Genomic DNA, 19932 nt, shown 5'->3' with positions numbered 1-19932 from the left:
AAAAAAAAAAAAAAAAGACTGTTAACAATTTGACATAGGCCAGGCGCAGTGGCTCATGCCTGTAATCCCAGCACTTTGGGAGGCTGAGGTGGGTGGATCACCTGCGGTCAGGAGTTTGAGACCAGCCTGGCCAACGTGATGAAACCCCATCTCTACTAAAAGTACAAAAATTAGCTGGGCATGGTGGCAGGCACCTGTAATCCCAGCTACTCAGGAGGCTGAGGCAGGAAAGTCACTTGAACCCATGAGGCGGAGGTTGCAGTGAGCCGAGATCGTGCCATTGCACTCCAGCCTGGGCGACAACAGTGAAAATCCATCTCAAAAAAAAAAAAAAAGAAAATAGAAAAAAACACAGTTTGATATAGTTTTAGTTCTCTTTCTATGTATAAACACATACACATTTGTAGACCTATGCAGTACTCTGTTTTTGATTATTACATAAATGGGATTGGGGATTGTACAGAATGTATTCCGCAGATAGGTTTTTGTTATTTTATACAATATGTCTTAGAGAGCTCTATACATTATTTTTTGTGGGTTTTATTTTGGTTTGGTTTTTATTTGTTTTTTGAGACAAGGTTTCGTCTGTCACCCAGGCTGGAGTGCGTGATGCAATCTTGGCTCACTGCAGCCTTGACCTCCTGGGCTCAAGCCATCCTCTCACCTCAACCTCCCAAGTAGCTGGTCACAGGCATGCATGACCACGCCCAGCCAATTTTGTTTATTTTTAACAGAGATGGCGTTTCACTGTGTTTCTTTTTTCTTTCTTTCTTTTTTTTTTCTTTTTTGACTCTCTGCATTGCCCAGGCTGGGGTGCAGTGGCACGATCTTGGCTCACTGCAACCTCCACCTCCCAGGTTTAAGTAATTCTTCTGCCTCAGCTTCCCAAGTACCTGGGATTACAGGTGTGTACCACCACACCCGGCTAACCTTTTTTGTACTTTTAGTAGAGACAAGGTTTCACCATGTTAGCCAGGCTGGTCTCAAACTTCTGACCTCAAGGGATCCGCCCACCTCAGTCTCCCAAAGTGCTGGGATTAAAGAGGTGAGCCACTACATCTGGCGTACATTGTTATTCCTTTTTTTCTGAAGCCTACAACCAGGGCCAGGCTCAGTGGCTCACGCCTGTCATCCTAGCACTTTGCAAGGACAAGGCAGGTGGATCACCTGAGGCCAGGAGTTTGAGAGCAGCCTGGCCAACATGGTGAGACCCTCTGTCTACTAAAAGTAAAAAAAGAAGTTAGCCGGGTATGGTGGTACACGCCTGTAATCCCAAATCCCAGCTACTCGGGAGGCTGAGGCAGGAGAATCACTTGAACCCAGGAGGCAGAGGTTGCAGTGAGCCGAGATCGCGCCATTGCACTCCAGCCTGGGTGACAAAGCAAGACTCTATCTCAGATAAATAAATAAATAAATTTTTAAAGTAAATAAATAAATAAAATCTGCAACCATTCTTTTTTCACCATTGGTGAAAACAATTAACAAAGATCTCTCCAAAAAAAAAAATGAGGCCAGGTGCAGTGGCTCACACTTGTAATCCCAACACTTTGGGAGGCCGAGGTGGGTTGATCATGAGGTCAGGAGTTCAAGACTAGCCTGGCCAAGATGGCGAAACCCCGTCTCTACTAAAAATAGAAAAATTAGCCGGGTGCAGTGGCTGACACCTGTAATTCTAGCTACTCGGGAGGCTGAGGCAGGAGAATCACTTGAACCAGGGGGGCAGAGGTTGCAGCGAGCTGAGATCATGCCACTGCACTCCAGCCTGGGCAACACAGTGAGACGCCATCTCAAGAAAAAAAAAAAAAAAAGACTGCTAAGCCCCAAATCAGCACATTGGAAGTTTAAAATGTAAGTTTAAGGCCAGGTGCAGTGGCTCATGTCTATAATCCCAGTCCTTTGGGAGGCTGAGGTAGGAGGATCACTTGAGCCCAGTTCAAGACCAGCCTGGGCAATATAGTGAGACCCCTGTTTCTTTTTTTTTTTTTTTTTCTGAGACGGAGTTTCACTCTGTCCAGGCTGGAGTGCGTGGCGCAATCTCACTCACTGCAACCTCTGCCCTCAGAGACGGGGTTTCACCATCTTGGCCAGGCTGGTTTTGAACTCCTGACCTCGCAATCCAACCGCCTCGGCCTCCCAAAGTGCTGGGATTACAGGCATGAGCCACTGTGCCCAGCTGTGAGACCCCCGTTTCTACAAAAAAAATGCAAATTAGCCAGGCATGGTAGCCCATGCCTATAGTCCCAGCTACTTGGGAGGAGGAGGTAGGAGGATCCCTGAGCCCAGGAGCTCCAGGCTGCAGTGAGCTATGATCTCATGGCTGCACTCCAGCCTGGGTGACAGAGCAAGACCTTGTCTCAAAAATCAATAAAGTTTTTTAAAAAACAGAAAAAATCAAACAAAAGATGTTAAAATCATTCAAAGAGTCCAAATAAATAAAAGCAAAGTTGAAGTTGTCTTCAGCATATGAACGATCTTTCCTTTCAAAAAAAATTAAGGGTAGGCTTGGGATTTCTCTAAACAGGAAAAATAATTTGTCAAGATCTGAGTGAATCTGAGGATATCCTTGTACAGTAGGTTCAGAAAGTTTGACAGGGTGGGGCAGCCCATGCCTGCAATCCCAGCACTTTAGGAGGCAAAGGTGGGTGGGTTGTTTGAAGCCAGGAGTTTGAGACTAGCCTACACAACAGGTGAAACCCCATCACTGCAAAAAAAAATACAAAAATTAGCCGGGCGTGGTGGTGCCCGCCTGTGGTCCCAGACGCTGCTCTGGAGGCTGAGATAGAAGGGTCACCTAAGCTGGAGCAGTTGAGACTGTAGTGAGCTGTGTTCATGCCACTGCACTCCAGGCTTGGCGACAGAGTGCAGTGTCTCAAAAAAAAAAAAAAAGAAGAAGAAGAAGAAGAAAAGGGACCGGGCATGGTGGCTCACACCTGTAATCTCAGCACGTTGGGAGGCCAAGGCAGGTGGATCACTTGAAGTCAGGAGTTCGAGACTAGCCTGGCCAACATGGTAAAACCCTGTCTCTGCTAAAAATAAAAAAAAGTAGCCGGGCATGGTGGTGGGCGCCTGTAATCCCAGCTACTCAGGAGACTGAGGCACGAGAATCGCTTGAACTTGGGAGGTGGAGGTTGCAGTGAGCCGAGATAATGCCACTGTCAACAGAGCAAGACTCCATCTCAAAAAAAAAAAAAAAAGAAAGAAAGAAAAAGTTCCACTGACTTTCATCTCCCCTGAGGGAATTTGTTCATAGGACACTGTTCTGGTTTCTCCATGCAGATATTGCTCCTTAAATCAGGAGTTCTTGGCTGGGTGAAGTGGCTCTCACCTGTAAACCCAGCACTTTGGCAGGCTGAGGCACGAGGATTGCTTGAGGCCAAGAGTTCAAGACCTGCCTTTACCAAGACCCCATCTCCACTAAAAATTTAAAAAATTTGCAGAGTGTAGTGGCGCCCCCTTGTGGTCCCAGCTACTCAGGGGCCTGAGGTGGGAGGATCACTTGAGCCTAGGAGGTCTTTCCAGCCTGAGAGACAGAGTAAAACCTTGTCTCAAAAAAAAACAATCAGGGTTTTTTAACCTCTATCAACCTGGTGGAGCCTATGGACACTTTTTCAGAATAATGTTTTTAACACATAAAATAAGATGTGTAGGATTACAAAGGAAACCAATTATATTGAAATACAGATATGAAAATATTAAACTAATTAAATTTGTAAAATAGTAAATTTTTTTTGAGATCGCGCCACTGCACTCCAGCCTGGGTGACAGAGCGAGACTCTGTCTTAAAAAAAAAAAATCAGCCAGGCATGGTGGACCGTGCCTGTAGTTCTAACTACTTGGGAGGCTGAGGCGGGAGGATCCCTTGAGCACAGGAGTTTGAGGTTGCAGTGAGCCGAGATCACCCCACTGCACTCCAGCCTGGGTGACAGAGTGAGGCTCTGTCTCAAAAAAATAAATAAATAAATAAAAGAATTCCTAAAACTCAACAACTAAAAGACAACCCATTTAAAAAATGGGCAAAAAAGCACAAATAGCTATTTCTTCAAAGAAGATATACAAATGACCAATAAGCACAGGAGAAGATGTTCAACATCACTGGTCATTAGGGAAATGCAAATTGAAACCACAGTGAGACACCACTTCACACTCACTAGAATAGCTAAAATATAAAAGACAGACAATTATAAGTGTTGACAAGGATGTAGAGAAAGTGAATCCCTCATACATTGCTAGTGGGAGTGTAAAATGGTGGAGCCATTTTGAAAAACATTTTGACAGTTTCTCTAAATGTTAAATATATAATTACCATATGATCCAGAAATTTTGCTCCTTAATATATGCCCAACAGAATTGAAAACATATGCCCTTACAAAAACATCTGTATGAATATTCATGGTAGCATTTTTCATAATAGCCAAAAGCATAAACAACCCAAATGTTCATCAATGGATGAACTGAGAAACAACATATGATATGTCTATACAGTGAAATATTGTTCAACCATACAAAGGAAGTATAGTACTAATACATGCTACAACATGGATGAACCTTGAAAACATGCTAAGTGAAAGAAGTCAGACACAAAAATCCACATATTGTATGACACCATTTACATTAAACGTCCAGAACAGGCAAATCCATAGTGACCGAAAGTAGATTAGTGGTTGCCAGGGAGGGAGAGGAGGGATGGCAGTCACTGCTAATGGGTACAGGGTTTCTCTTAAGGGGTGATAAAATGTTCTGGAATCAGTGGCAATAGTTGCACATATCTGTGAATATACTAAAAACCACTGACTTGTACACTTTAAAGCGTAAATATTATGTTATGTGATATATATATATCAATAAAAAGCAGCCCATAAGAAATGAAAATGTTTTGACTCAGCACAGTGGCTCATGCCTGTATTTCCAGCACCTTGGGAGGGTGAGGTGGGTGGATCACTTAAGGTCAGGAGTTCAAGACCAGCCTGGCCAACATGGTGAAACTTCGTCTCTACTAAAAATACGAAAAAATTAGCCAGGCATGATGGCACACACCTGTAGTCCCAGCTACTGGGGAGGCTGAGGCCTGAGAATTGCATGAACCCAGGAGGTGGAGGATGTAGTGAGCTGAGATCATGCCACTACACTCAAGCCTGGGTGACAGCAAGACTCCATCTCAAAAAAGAAAAAAAGAAATGAAAATGTCTGATAAATGTGTATTCACTTAAAAACCTGTGTCATGTTTTATATAAATTAAATTTTCACTAAAAATAAAAATTTTGCTTTTTTTTCTATTTTTGAGACAGGGTCTCACTCTGACACTGTCTAGAAATCAGTGAGGCAGTCGTGGCTCACTGCAGTCTTGACCTCCAGGGCTCAAGCGATCCTTCTGTGTCAGCCTCCTGAGTAGCTGGGACTACAGGTGCACACCACCAAGTCTGGCTAATTTTTTAATTTTTTGTAGAGACAGGGTTTCACCATGTTGCCCAGGCTGGTCTCAAACTTCAGGCCTCAAGCTATCCACCTACCTAGGATTCCCAAAGTGCTGGGATTACAGATGTGAGCCACAGCTCCTGGCTAAATTTTGCTAGTTGACACATTTTTCTATTTCATGAAAAAATTATACTCGCAAATATAATATGTTTGATTAATTCCTAAGAGGAGAAGTCCTATGAAGTACTATAAGCTTATCAGCTTAAATTTGTGTGTGTGTGTTTTTGTTTTTTGTTTTTTTTTTTAGACAGAGTCTTGCTCTGTCACCCAGGCTGGAGTGTAGAGGTGCGATCTCAGCTCACTGCAACCTCTGCCTCCCAGTTTCAAGCAATTCTCATGCCTCAGCCTCCCAAGGAGCTGGGATTACAGGTGTGTGCCACCATGCCCAGCTAATTTTTGTATTTTTAGTAGAGGCAGGCTTTGACCATGTTGGCCAGGCTGGTCTCAAACTCCTGACCTCAAGGGACCCGCCTGCCTTGGCCTCCCAAAGTGCTGGGATTACGGGCATGGGCCACCACACCTGGCAGAATGTTTGTGTGTTCTCACATTAAAAACCATACATACGGCTGGCCGGGCATGGTGGCTCACGCCTGTAATCCCAACACTTTGGAAGTCTGAGGTGGGTGGATCACGAGGTCAGGAGATCAAGACCATCCTGGCTAACATGGTGAAATCCCTTCTCTACTAAAAAAAAAAAAATACAAAAAATTAGCCAGACATGGTGGCGGGTGCCTGTAGTCCCAGCTACTATGGAGGCTGAGGTGGGAAAATGGGGTGAACCCGGGAGGCGGAGCTTGCAGTGAGCCGAGATAGTGCCACTGCACTCCAGCCTGGGCTACAGAGTGAGACTCCGTCTCAAAAAAAAACCATAAAAACCAAAAAAATACATACAGCTGGGCGCAGTGGCTCACACCTGTAATCCCAACACTTTGGGAGGCCGAGGCAGGCAGATCACCAGGTCAGGGGAAAGATACCATCCTGGCCAACATGGTGAAACCCCATCTCTACTAAAAATACAAAATTAGCTGGGCATGGTGGCCTGTACCTGTGGTCCCAGCTACTCGGGAGGCTGAGGCAGGAGAATTGCCTGAACCCAGGAGACAGAGGTTGCAGTGAGCCGAGATCGCGCCACTGCACTCTAGCCTGGTGACAGAGTGAGACTCCGCCTCAAAACAAAACAAAACAAAACACCATACATACAATAAAGACAGTCTGACAGCTGGAGTAATCGGCAGAACTGTCTACTTCCCCAGGATAAACAAAATGGATAAGCAGCTCCTGAGAGGGAGATTAGCATGCAGGAGGTTTTTGGGGAGGACTCTTGGGGTCAACACCGTGGAAAGGATGGGAAGGAAGCTGATCTGGGCAGGGGGAGGAGCTGGGCTATGATGCAGTCTCAAGGGAGACCCTCCAGGAAACCCTGAGGCTGGATGGCCCTTTAGCATTGTCCTGAGTTGGGACACGGAACTGGGCCTTTTATAACTGTCTGGATTAGTTACTGGATGCCCTGAGGAAGGGAGTGGAGGTGACCTCAGGAGAAAGGGCTTCCTTCAATGAAGTAGCTATCAAAGGAGATGACAGCCAAGGACAGCAGGGCTTCCTGCTGCTGGTATGCCCAGCGGCTGGGGAGATTAGTTCTTCCTTCCTGAAAGAAGGTGAGGTAATGGTCACTAAAATGCTTAGGAAGAAAACTAGCACTTACCAAGAACCTACTACGTATCAAACATTTTCATATACATTCTTTCATTTAATCTCATATCCAGAAGTTATTTGACCCCAAGGCCACATGGCTAGTGATGGAAGCAGAATAAGAGACCATCTCTCTCTCCAAAACTCTTTTCTTCACATCACACTGGCCAAGTGACTATCTGAAACTTGGAAATTTTCCAAGTGTTTATTGATTCCTGTCTTAAAATTGACATCTTCTGGTTGGGCATGGTGGCTGACACCTGTAATCCCAGCACTCTGGGAGGCCGAGGCGGGCAGATCATGAGGTCAAATGATCGAGACCATCCTGGCCAACATGGTGAAACCCCGTCTCTACTAAAAATACAAAAATTAGCTGGGCGTGGTGGCATGCACCTGTAGTCCCAGCTACTCAGGAGGCTGAGGCAGGAGAATCGCTTGAACCCGGGAGGCAGAGGTTGCAGTGAGCCGAGATCGCACCACTGCACACCGGCCTGGCAACGGAGCAAGTACTCTCTCTCAAAAAAAAAAATTGACATCTTCGGAACATCTACTATATGCCAGATGCTGGAGTATTAAGGGGAAAAAAACTGAAATATCACACACACACACACATGCACTATATATATATATATATATATACACACACACATTATACATAATAGATATAAATAAATAAATATCTATTACATCAATATACATATAGTTGTCCCTGCATATCCTCAGGGGATTAGTTCAGGACTCCTCTTCAATACCAACATCTACAGATGCTCAAGTCCATTATATAAAATTTGCATATAACCTATACACATACTTCCATATGTGTATCAGTTAAATCATCTCTAGATTATTTATAATACCTAATACAATGTAAATGCTATATAAATAGTTGTTATACTGTATTGTTAAAAGAATAACAAGGAAAAAAGCCGGTACATGTTCAATACTGATGCAACCATCCATTAAAAAAATATTTTCAAGGCTGGGTGCAGTGCCTCACGCCTGTAATACCAGCACTTTGGGAGGCCGAGGCAGGCGTCTCAAAAATATATATACATATATATTTTTTCTAGGCTAGGCTTGGTGGCTCATGCCTGTAATTCCAGCACTTTGGGAGGCCAAGGTGGGCGGATCATCTGAGGTCAGGAGCTCAAGACTAGTCTGGTAAACATGGCGAAACCCTGCCTCTACTGAAAAATACAAAAATTAGACGGGAGTGGTGGCAGGCACCTGTAATCCCAGCTACTTGGGAGGTTGAGGCAGGACAGTCACTTGAACCCAGAAGGTGGAGGTTGCAGTGAGCTGAGATCGCCCCATTGCACTCCAGCTAGGGCAACAAAGCGAGACTCTGTCTCAAAATAAATAAATAAATAAATAATATATATTTATTTATAATATATATATTATAAATATATATTTATATATTATAAATATATATTTATATATTATAAATATATATTTATATATTATAAATATATATTTATATATTATAAATATATATTTATATATTATAAATATATATTTATATATTATAAATATATATTTATATATTATAAATATATATTTATATATTATAAATATATATTTATATATTATAAATATATATTTATATATTATAAATATATATTTATATATAAATATATATTTATATATTATAAATATATATTAATATATATTATAAATATATAAATATATAAATATATATTATAAATATATAAATATAATATATATTATAAATATATATTAATATATATTAATATATTATAAATATATATTAATATATTATAAATATGTATTAATATATATTAATATATTATAAATATATATTAATATATATTTTTATATATTTATAATATATATATTTTTATATATTTATAATATATATATTTTTATATATTTATAATATATAAAAAGATATTTTTATATATTTATAATTATATATAAATATATTTTTATATATTTATAATTATATATAAATATATTTTTATATATTATAAATATATAAATATATATTTTTTATATATTTATAATATATATTTATAAATATATATATATATTTTTTCTAGGCCAGATAAGGTGGCTCATGCCTATAATCCAAGAACTTTGGGAGGCTGAGGCAAGAGGATTGCTTGAGCCCAGGAGTTTCAGACCAGCCTGGGCAACATTTCTACCAAAACTTATTTTTAAAAATTAGTTGGGAGTGGTGGCATAAGCCTGTGGTCCCACCTACTCAGGAGGCTGAGGCAGGAGGATTGCTTGAGCCCAGGGATATGAGGCTGCAGTGAGCTCTGATCATGCCACTGCACTCCAGCCTGAGGGACAGAGTGAGACCCTGTCTCAAAAAAAAAAAAGAAAAAAGAAAAAGAAAAAGAAACATCTGTCCATAGTTGGTTGAATCCATGGATGCAGGACCCATGAATATGGAGGGCTGACTGATATATCTATCAATCAGTTGTTCAGGCCTGGAGTTCCCCTTAAAACCTACTCCTGGCCAGGCGCAGTGCCTCACGCCTGTAATCCCAGCACTTTGGGAGGCCGAGGCAGGCAGATCACGAGGTCAGGAGATTGAGACCATCCTGGCTAACATGGTGAAACCCCGTCTCTACTAAAAATACAAAAAAATTAGCCGGGCGTGGTGGCGGGCACCTGTAGTCCCAGCTACTTGGGAGGCTGAGGCAGGAGAATGGCGTGAACCCGGGAGGCGGAGCTTGCAGTGAGCCGAGATCGCGCCACTGCACTCCAGCCTGGGTGATGGAGCGAGACTCCGTCTCAAAAAAACAAACAAACAAAAACAAACAAACAAAAACTACTCCTCACCTGTCATGTACAAGCCATCACCAAGTCCTGTTGTTTCTAATTCCAAACTACATCTTGCATCTGCTCACTTCCAGCTGTCTTCACCCCAGCCTTACCCACCATTGCCTCTGTTCTGCCAAGGCTTCATCAGCAACTTCCTAACAGTCACTCCATATCCTCTTTTGGCTCGAATCCATTTTTCACAGTCTTTATAGTGACTTTTCCCAAAATGCACAATTGTTCATGTCACCGTGCCACTTAAAGTGTTTCAATGGCTGCCGTTGGCTTTTAGGATAAAGTCCAAATTCTTTGGAAATTTGTGTACATTAATTGAACAATTATTTATTGAGAGTCTACTATGACCATGAGGTATTGTAAAGACTGGGGACACAGCAATGAATAAAAAGTATAAAAGCCCCTCTTTCTTCCTTCCTTCCTCTCTCTCTCTCTCTCTCTCTTTCTCTCTGTCATTTTTAGATGGAGTTTCACTCTTGTCGCCTAGTCTGGAGTGCAATGGTGCGATCTCAGCCCACTGCAACCTCCGCCTTTTGGATTCAAGCAATTCTCCTGCCTCAGCCTCCCGAGTAGCTGGGATTATAGGCGCCTGCCACCATACCCGGCTAATTTTTGTAATTTTTGGTAGAGACAGGGTTTCACCATGTTGGCCAGGCTGGTCTGGAACTCCTGACCTCAAATGATCCACCCGCCTCGGCCTCCCAAAATGCTGGGATTACAGGCGTGAGCCACCATGCCTGGCCAAAGGCCTCTATTCTTTTTTTTTTTTTTGAGACGGAGTCTCATGCTGTGGCCCAGGCTGGAGTGCAGTGGCACAATCTCAGCTCACTGCAACCCCACCTCCCAGGTTCAAGTGATTCACCTGCCTCAGCCTCCAAAGCAGCTGGGATTACAGGTGCGTGCCACCACACTCAGCTAATTTTTTTTTTTTTTGTATTTTTAATAGAGACAGGGTTTCATCATGTTGGCCAGGCTGGTCTCGAATTTCTGACCTCAAGTGATCCACCCACCTCAGCCTCCCAAAGTGCTGGGATTAAAGAGGTGAGCCACTGCACCCAGCGCTAGGATAGATAATTTTTGAAGGAGCTTTGCCGTAAATAAAAGCAGAGAAGATGTTTTCTTGTTTTCTGAAATAGAGTCTTGCTCTGTTGCCCAGGCTGGAGTGTGGAGTTCAGTGGCACCACCTCATCTCACCGCAACCTCCACCTCCTGGATTCAAGCGATTCTCGTGCCTCAGCCTCCCAAGTAGGTGGGACTACAGGTGCATGCCACCACGCCCAGCTAATTTTTATATTTTTAGTAGAGACAGGGTTTCGCCATTTTGGCCAGGCTGGTCTTGAACTCCTGACCTCAGGTGATCTGCCCGCCTCGGCCTCCCAAAGTGCTGGAATTACAGGCATAAGCCAGTGCGCCTGGCCTGTTTTGCATGTTTTTAAGATGGGAGAAGTAATATCTTGCTGCTAATGGAAATGTGCAGTGGAGGGGAGAATTGGTGGACAATGTTCTTGAGTAGGCAAGGGGAATTAGATCCAATGTGTAAGTTTGGCCTTAGATAGGCACATAGATTACAGCAGGGCTTCTCAACCTGTGCACATATTGGGTGAGATAATTTTTTGTTGTGGCGAGGCTGTTCTGGATGTTGTAAAATGCTTAGCAACATTCCTGGCCTCTACCACCACTCCAACCAAAAATGTCTCCTGACATTGCCAAGTGTCCTGTGGCAGGCAATATCACACTCATCTGAGAACCACTGATCAATAGTAACAGGAGGGAAGGTAAAGTACGGTTAGAGGATGATGAGAACACCATTCATTATGCGAAATAAAAACACAAAGCCGGCCGGGCACAGTGGCTCATGCCTGTAATCCCAACACTTTGGGAGGCTGAGGCGGGCAAATCACGAGGTCAGGAGATTGAGACCATCCTGGCTAACACAGTGAAACCCCGTCTCTACTAAAAAAAATACAAAAAATTAGCCATGCGTGGTGGCGGGTGCCTGTAGTCCCAGCTACTCAGGAGGCTGAGGCCAGAGAATGGGGTGAACCCGGGAGGCGGAGCTTACAGTGAGCCGAGATGCGCCACTGCACTTCAGCCTGGGCGACAAAGGAAGGCTCCGTCTCAAAAAAAAAAAAAAAAACCACAAAGCCAAATTTCTTGCTTACTATAAACAGTAAGAGCCATGCAGGTGAGGCACAGTCTTCAAGCAGACCAGACTACTAATCTTCTATCAGACTTTGAGAAAGTGGGGAGTTCAGAGGTTGGCAAACTTTCAAAGGTGTGTGTTGGCATCATTTGTAGAAGTGATAACTTGGGTGAAACTATTGTTGAGTGGCTGGCACTCAGAGGAGTGCGTATTGAAGTGAGTCTTTGTGATTGGCTGAATCAAGAAGTTGTCATTCATTGGGTTTACAAAAACACATTCACTGTGATGAGTAATCATGGGTCAATTGAACTTAAAACTGGCTCTGATTGCTGGTTGTTACCATGGCTAACTGTACAGTCAGTATTTTCCTGGGAGTGTGTCATTAGCAGAAAGGGAGGATGGATAAATGGAAGTATTGAAGGTGTTTGAGGAGAGAGGTATATAATAGTCATCTATGAAGGTGGGTGCAGTGGCTCACACCTGTAATCCTAACACTTCGGGAGGACGAGGTGGGCAGATCACTTGAGGTCAGGAGTTTGAGACCAGCCTGGTGAATGTGGTGAAACCCTGTCTCTACTAAAAATATAAAAATTAGCCAGGTGGCCAGGCATGGTGGCTCACGCCTGTAATCCCAGCACTTTGGGAGGCCAAGGTGGGCGGATCACCTGAGGTCAGGAATTCGAGACCAGCCTGGCCAACATGGTAAAACCCCGTCTCTACTAAAAATATGACAAATTAGCCAGGCATGGTGGCAGGTGCCTGTAATCCTAGCTACTCAGGAGGCTGAGGAAGGAGAATCGCTTGAACCCAGGAGGCAGAGGTTGCAATGAGCCGAGATTGTGCTACTGCACTCTGCACTCCAGCGGGCAGCAGAAGGAGACTCCGTCTGCAAAAAAATCAAAATAAAAAGAAAAAATAAATCTAAAAAAATAAAAAATAAAAATAAGTCATCTATGAAAAGTGGGATGAGAAGTGGACTAGATAAAGGTAGTATAATTACTGGGCAGAATTAAGGTCCCACTTGAAGTCAAGAATATAAAGAGACAAGTTTGTCATTTCTCTTTAGCCATATTTAGTTGTATGGGTACAGAAGCAATAATAGAGAACTTACTTCAACTGTGATTGAGGTTTTGTCAAGTAAGTACTATTAAGCAAGAGAGGTTCAAGGAAATTCAAAGGGTATTCAAGAACATGCATTTTTTAGCTTATTTATTTTGCTTTTTATTATGATATTGTCAAACATACTTAATAGCAGAAAGAATAATATAATGAATCCCACAATTCTATCATCCAAGTCCGATAGTTTAAAATTTTGCAATCTTTTTTCATCTATTCCTCCACATGTTTTCCTGGATAACTTCAAAACAAATTCCAAACATCATATCAATTCACCTATAAATACTTCAAGATGCATTTCTAATAAAGAAGGGCTTTTAAGAACCATAACTACAATGCCATTATTACATATAGTGAAATCAACAATGTTTCCTTCATATTAACTAAGTCTCAATCCATGTTCAAATTTTGCAAAGGGATGATGATAACAATTAGTAATGAATTTAAGCTGGCTAAGAAAAGAAGAAACAAGGGTGGTGGTGGAGTTAGGAGCAGCAGAAAGGTAATTGGATCAATAGGTTGCAGGTCCTGCTGCTGGGAACATTGATAGAGTTAGGAGCCCACAGGTAGGGTGCTGGAAGGGTAGGAGGTGATCCCACTTTCCTCTTTGCCCATTGTTTCGTCACATCAGTCTTCCAACCTGGGGTGTTGGAAGATTCTGTACAGATTTCTTCCCTTCAATCTCATCCATCTCAGCTCCAGTACCTGATTTTTCTCAGGAGAATGTGCAAACGAAATTAGATTCTCCTATTATAACCTTGGTACATCCTTGGAGCACTTGTAATCATAATTTTAAAACTATAGGAAAATTTGACATCTAACTCCACCAAGATCTACAGCTTCTTTGCTCACGACTGTCATTGCTAATGCCTAGAGACTATCAATAGGATGCTTTCGGCCGGGCGCGGTGGCTCATGCCTGTAATCCCAACACTTTGGGAGGCCGAGGCGGGCGGATCACCTGAGGTCAAGAGTTCAAGGCTAGCCTGACCAACATGGTGAAATCCCATCCCTACTAAAAATACAAAAAAAAAAAAAAATTGCTGGGCGTGGTGTCGAATGCCTGTAATCCCAGCTGCTCGGGAGGCTGACGTAGGAGAATCGCTTGAACCCGGGAGGCAGAGGTTGCAGTGAGCCGAGATCGCGCCATTGCACTGCAGCCTGAGCAACAAGAGCAAAACTCCGTCTCAAAAAAAATAAATAGGACGTTTTCAATAAATATTTGTTGGACAAAGGAAGGAGTATCAATAGTGTCAAATGCCACAGACTTCTAAATCCATCCATAACACGGTTTCCAACAAGGATTCTAAATTATTTGCTCTCAAGTGAGGGTCACCATTTCCTCGCTTGTAGAAAGGTGCAACTTAGGAAGGTCGTATGAGTTAATTTATTTTTATTTTTATTTTTTTTGAGACGGAGTTTTGCTCTTGTCGCCCAGGCTGGAGTGCAGTGGCGCGATCTCGGCTCACTGCAACATCCGCCTCCCGGGTTCAAGCGATTCTCCTACCTCAGCCTCCCTAGTAGCTGGGATTACAGGCGCCCGCCAGCAAGTCCAGCTAATTTTTGTATTTTTGGTAGAGATGGAGTTTCACCATGTTGGCCAGGCTGGTCTCGAACTCCTGACCTCAGGCGATCCGCCCACCTCGGCCTCCCAACCCGCTGGGATTACAGGCATGAGCCACCGCGCCCGGCCGTATTAGTTAATATTACTTGAAAATTAAGTTGAGCCCCTCATCCCTGCTGAATTTGGACTGACAGCGTTCTAAAAATCTCTTAACCTAAATATGCTAGTTGATAAAGGAAACGATTAATCAAGATTGTCCTAAACAGTACAGCCCTCCTTAAGCTCGCTCTAAGGTTCTAAAATGTTGAGAAAAGGCGTGGGCCCCGCGGTTAGAGTTTCCCAGCCAGGATGCCTCAAGAGGCGGATATTAATCTCCCAGGACGGAAGTTCCGGAGCCTTCAAACTCTCGGGGAAGCAACTCGGCAGCGGACCAAGATGGCGGCGCCCTGTGAGGGACAAGCGTTTGCCGTAGGGGTTGAAAAGAATTGGGGTGCAGTAGTTCGCTCCCCAGAAGGGACCCCCCAGAAAATCCGGCAGCTGATAGATGAGGGGATTGCCCCGGAAGAGGGAGGCGTGGACGCGTGAGTTCACGAGTTAACCCTGGGTCCGGCGTTGGAAGATTGGAGAAGGCTTGGGGAAGGGGTGGCGGGTTGGGGGAGGTTCCCCTCGGTCGGCGACTCGGGCAGTGGGGATGGTTTCTTAGAATCTGAAAGAAACTCTGGTTACTATGTTTGATCGGCTTTGATCTTCCCCTCGGGGTGTACCAGATTCCCAACCGCAGCCGAAATTTTGTCATCGGACATTATTTTTGGAAGGAAAAAGGACCGTTAACTGAATGAGTTCACTTGACTTCTCTTAATTGGGGATTCTTAACCTTTTTTTGTGTCGTGGACCCCTTTGGCTCTCTGGAGAAGCTTATTAACTCTCAGAATATTTTTAAACGCTTAAAGTAAATTACATAGGATTATAAAGGAAACCAGTTAGATTGGAATGTAGTTATCAAGATGGTAAAAGGAAAAAGTTACGCAGTAACAATGCTTTTTATTAAAGAGTCCATAATATCTAGTAGTATGTGTTGTCAACCATAATTTTGAAGTAGTGATGAGCACAAAGGTATTTGAAGACATGCAACCACCATAATGTGGGAACATTATTTCCATTGGTGACAAATTAGCAGGTACTGCTAATACTACTATGGTGTTTTTACCTTCATTCATAATTGAAGAAAATGCTAAATCTTGTCATTTAGAGAGAAATAAATGTCATTTTTACCCATCCAAGTTTATGGATGCTGTGAATTTTTTTTTTCGCCAAGAACCACACCCGCTTGAGGCTCTCTATGAATCTCTGAGAGTCTTAGAGTAAGTTTATTTCTTTTGAGCTATAATCGTTGATGTAATCCTATTTTTATTAAAATAATGCCTGTCGCCGGGCGCGGTGGCTCACGCCTATAATCCCAGCACTTTGAGGAGACTGAAGCGGGCAGATCACGAGGTCAGGAGATCAAGACCATCCTGGCTAACACGGTGAAACCCCATCTCTACTAAAAATACAAAAAATTAGCCGGGCGTGGTGGCCCGCGCCTGTAGTCCCAGCTACTCGGGAGGCTGAGGCAGAATTGCTTGAACCTGGGAGGCGGAGGTTGCAGTGAGCCGAGATCGCGTCACTGCACTCCAGCCTGAGTGACAGAGTGAGACTCCGTCTCTAAATAAATAAATAAATGCTTGTCTTTCAGCAATTCCCCAGGCACTGTTGAAATGCCTTCCACTGAAAATGAGAGAATTGCTTTGCTGAGTTTTTTTCTCCCTCATTTTTTTTTCATGAAATCTCCCGAAGATCTTTACTTTGATTCGAATTTTCTAATTGGTTCTTTTTTTTTTTGGAAGGAGTGGGTATCAAAGGTCCCTCCAGGTAGAAATATCAAAATTGTTTTTTCTGCTGTTAAGAGTCGAATTTCTGCCAGGCGCTGTGGCTCACGCCTGTAATCCCAGCACTTTGGGAGGCTGAGGTGGGCCAGTCACAAAGTCAGGAGTTACACACCAGCCTGACCAACATGGTGAAACCCCGTCTGTCCTAAAGATACAAAAAATTAGCCGGGCCCACGCCTGGTGGTACGCACCTGTAATCCCAGCTACTGGGGAGGCTGAGGCAGGAGAATTGCTTGAACCTGGGAGGTGGAGGTTGCAGTGAGCCGAGATCACACCGTTGCACTCCAGCCTGGGCAACAGAGCGAGACTCCATCTCAAAAAAAAAAAAAAAGTCGAATTTCTGAAGAGATTCAAATTGTATAATGCATACTTGAAGTCTTGAGTCTTATTTTCTGTCTACTAAAGTTATGCAAAATACTTGTGGAGAACAGTGAGTGAGTGAGGAGAATAGTTTGCTAGGATTAGTGGAGCCCTGTAGAGGTAGAAATTGAAGTTTAGATATGGGTAAACTGTAAAGAGTTTTGAATGCCAGACTGAAAAATTTGGATTTTATTTAGTAAGTATTATAATACCACTGAAAATAATAAGCTGAGGAATGACATGAGTAAAATGATTTTTAGGAAGCTTAAAATCCAGCGTTGGTGTGATTTATGATACGATGTGTAGAGAAGCTAGATAACATTTAAGCAGAGGGTATTGTGAAAGGTTTACCAACAGTTTTGCCACTTTATATTAGGAAGGACACGTCTGCTACATCCCAGTCAGTTAATGGATCACCCCAAGCGGAACAACCTTCATTGGAATCTACAAGCAAAGAAGCCTTCTTTAGCAGAGTGGAAACATTTTCTATATCCTTTTTTAGTTCATGTGAATTGCACTTTCTGCCTGCTTCTAGAATTCCTCCAAGGTATTACACCACTTACTGCGATGTTTTAAACTTAAAAATCAAACCTTGGTAAGAAATTATATAGGAAAGTCAGCATCCTAATATGTTATCACTCAGAGGGACAGTTGAGGTTATCTAACCTTTTCTTTTTACAGAAGAAAAAACTAAGAGCCTGAGAAAAGAAGAAATAATAACTAATACTTGTATATAGTATGTTTTTGTATATATTATCACATTCGATCTTGACCTTAAACCTATGAAAATAAGCATTATTATTATACTTGTTTTACAGAAGAGGAAACAGTTTGGGGCAGGTTATATGACTTGCCCAAGATGAACCTGTTAGCAAATGGCAGATCCAGGATTATAATCTAATGTTTTTTAGATTATTAGAGACTATACTACTGTAATGTCTCTTTCTAGATTTTCCTTTGTGTATTAGCTACCTATTGCTGCATAGCAAATTGCCCCAAAACTTAGTGATCTTAAAACAACAAACAGTTTTTATTTAATAATTTCTGTGGATCAGGAATCCAGGCATGGCTTAGCTGAGTCCTCTGGCTCAGGGTCTCTCACAGGCTGCGATTAAGGTTGGTCAGGGCACTGTCATTTCAAGGCTCAACTAGGAAAATTGTCTCAAAAGAAAAAAATAAAATAAAACAAAACAAAACAAAACAAAATTAGCCAGGTGTGGTGGTGCTCACTTGTAATCCCAGCTACTCAGGAGTCTGAGGCAGGAGAATAGCTTGAACCTAGGAGGCAGAGTTTGCAGTGAGTCGAGATCGCGCCACTGCATTCCAGCCTTGGCGGCAGAGCAAGACTCCGTGTCAAAAAAAAAAAAAAAAAACTAGGAAAGGGTCCACTTCCAAACTCAGTCATTGGCACACTGTTGGCAGGATTCATTTACTTGTGTCTGTTGGACAGCGGGCTTCAGTTCTATACTGGCCATTGGCCAGAGATGTCCCTCCCCACTTGGTTCCTTGCTATGTGGGCTTCTCTAAAGGAAAGTTCACAACTTGGCAGCTGACTTCCATCAGAATGAGCAAAGGAGAGAACAAGATACAAGCCAGCCTCATTTTTGTAATCTAATCTCAAAAGTGACATCTCATCATTTTTGTCATATTTTATGCATTAGAAGCAAGTCACTAGGCCAGCCCATACTCAAGAGGAGCAGATAACACAAGGGCATGAATATAAGAAGGCAGGGATCATTGGAGCCACCTTAAAAGCTGTTCACATTACCTTGCTTTGAGAGAAGTCTTTAGTAGCTCCAGCTGCTTTTTTTTCCTGCAAGTTTCCACCCCCACCCGTGTGTGTGTGTGTGTGTGTGTGTGTGTAGACAGAGTCTTGCTATGTTGCCCAGGCTGGTCTCGAACTCCTGGCCTCAAGCAATTATGCTGCCACAGCCTCCCAGAGGGTTGGGAGTACAGGCCTGAGCCGCCAAACCTGGCCCTGAATTTCTGTCTTATAAACTATTAACAAGGTCTTGACCTAGGAATCAAAAATTAACAAAATCTCAGAATTTAAGACCATAAAATAAGCCAAAGCACACATCTTTTTTTGATCAAGAAACTAATACTGGCTAGGCATGGTGGCTTACGCCTGTAATCCTAGCACTTTAGGAGGCCAAGGTGGGCGGATCACCTGAGGTCCGGAGTTTGAGAGCAACCTGGACAATATGGTGAAACCCTGACGCTACTAAAAATACAAAATTAGGCCGGGCGTCGTGGCTTACGCCTGTAATCCAAGCATTTTGGGTTGCTGAGGCAAGTGGATTACGAGGTCAAGAGTTTGAGACCAGCCTGGCCAACATGGTGAAACCCTGTCTCTACTAAAAATACAAAAATTAACCAGGCATGGTGGCACATGCTTGTAGTCCCAGTGACTCGGGAGGCTGAGGCAGGAGGATTGCTTGAACCTGGGAGGCGGAGGTTGCAGTGAGCCGAGATCATGCCACTGCACTCCAGCCTGGGCAACAGGAGTGTGACTCCATCTCAAAAAGAAAAAAAAAGAATGCACAGTTAGCTGGGTGTGGTGGCATGCGCCTGTAATCCCAGCTACTCAGGAGGCTGAGGCAGGAGAATTGCTTGAACCTGGGAGGCAGAGGTTGCAGTGAGCTGAGACCATGCCACTGCACTGCAGCCTGGGTGGCAGAGAAGACTCCGTCTCAAAAAAATACTTATACTGGAATATTAGCCAAATGAAAAAGTAAGCACATACCAGCTATCACATTGCATGTTTCACGAAGAGACATTAAATGTTATGTCATAAGTTTATTTAGAATCATACCTAGTGTGCTATATGCCTGACTTCAAGAATTTGATCCA

At 43.0% G+C, this 19932-nt stretch overlaps 1 protein-coding gene across 1 annotated transcript in view; it reads left to right on the top strand.

Moving 5' to 3' along the window:
• The first annotated feature begins 14853 nt into the window (after positions 1–14853).
• The window catches only part of ZC3HC1 (zinc finger C3HC-type containing 1), a 34862-nt gene continuing 29783 nt past the window's right edge, over positions 14854–19932 (top strand). The window contains exons 1-2 of the mRNA XM_003813485.3: positions 14854–15372; positions 17456–17567. Of these exons, the coding sequence (XP_003813533.2) occupies positions 15140–15372; positions 17456–17567 (345 nt within the window). The 5' untranslated portion in view covers positions 14854–15139. The remainder of the gene's footprint in view (positions 15373–17455; positions 17568–19932) is intronic.

This window comes from Pan paniscus, chromosome 6 (genome assembly GCF_029289425.2).
Source record: "Pan paniscus chromosome 6, NHGRI_mPanPan1-v2.0_pri, whole genome shotgun sequence".
Classification (NCBI taxonomy): domain Eukaryota; kingdom Metazoa; phylum Chordata; class Mammalia; order Primates; family Hominidae; genus Pan; species Pan paniscus.
Note: the sequence above shows the minus strand (reverse complement) of the source record. Positions and strands in the feature narration are given on the sequence as shown.